Source organism: Fulmarus glacialis, unplaced genomic scaffold (genome assembly GCF_000690835.1).
Source record: "Fulmarus glacialis isolate BGI_N327 unplaced genomic scaffold, ASM69083v1 scaffold28021, whole genome shotgun sequence".
In the NCBI taxonomy this organism is placed as follows: Eukaryota; Metazoa; Chordata; class Aves; order Procellariiformes; family Procellariidae; genus Fulmarus; species Fulmarus glacialis.
Window position 1 is genome coordinate 1,242 of NW_009195099.1, and position 237 is coordinate 1,478.

A 237-nucleotide genomic window follows, 5' to 3' on the forward strand; every position below is an offset into this window, starting at 1 on the left:
GGAGGTCCCCCGGGAGGATGCCCCCCGGCAGCTGCCCCCCCAGCGACAGCCCCTGCAGCCGTCGCAGCTTGCCGAAGACACCGTCCAACGCCGCGCTGCGGTAGAGGTTGTTGGACATGTCCAACCAACGGAGGTTGACCAACGGTTGCAACGCTGGCGCCGGGATGCGGTGGAGGGAGTTGTTGAAGAGCCGGAGGTGCTCCAAGAGGAGGTTGGAGACGAAGGCGTCCGGCGCGA

General features: G+C 67.5%; 1 protein-coding gene across 1 annotated transcript in view; it reads right to left on the reverse strand.

Annotated features, from left to right (window-relative positions):
- The window catches only part of LOC104084245, a gene marked incomplete at both ends in the record, with an annotated part of 1,467 nt that extends 1,235 nt beyond the window's left edge, over positions 1-232 (reverse strand). Inside the window, one exon of the mRNA XM_009587995.1 lies at positions 73-232. Within this exon, the coding sequence (XP_009586290.1) occupies positions 73-232 (160 nt within the window). The remainder of the gene's footprint in view (positions 1-72) is intronic.
- Positions 233-237: the final 5 nt, after the last annotated feature.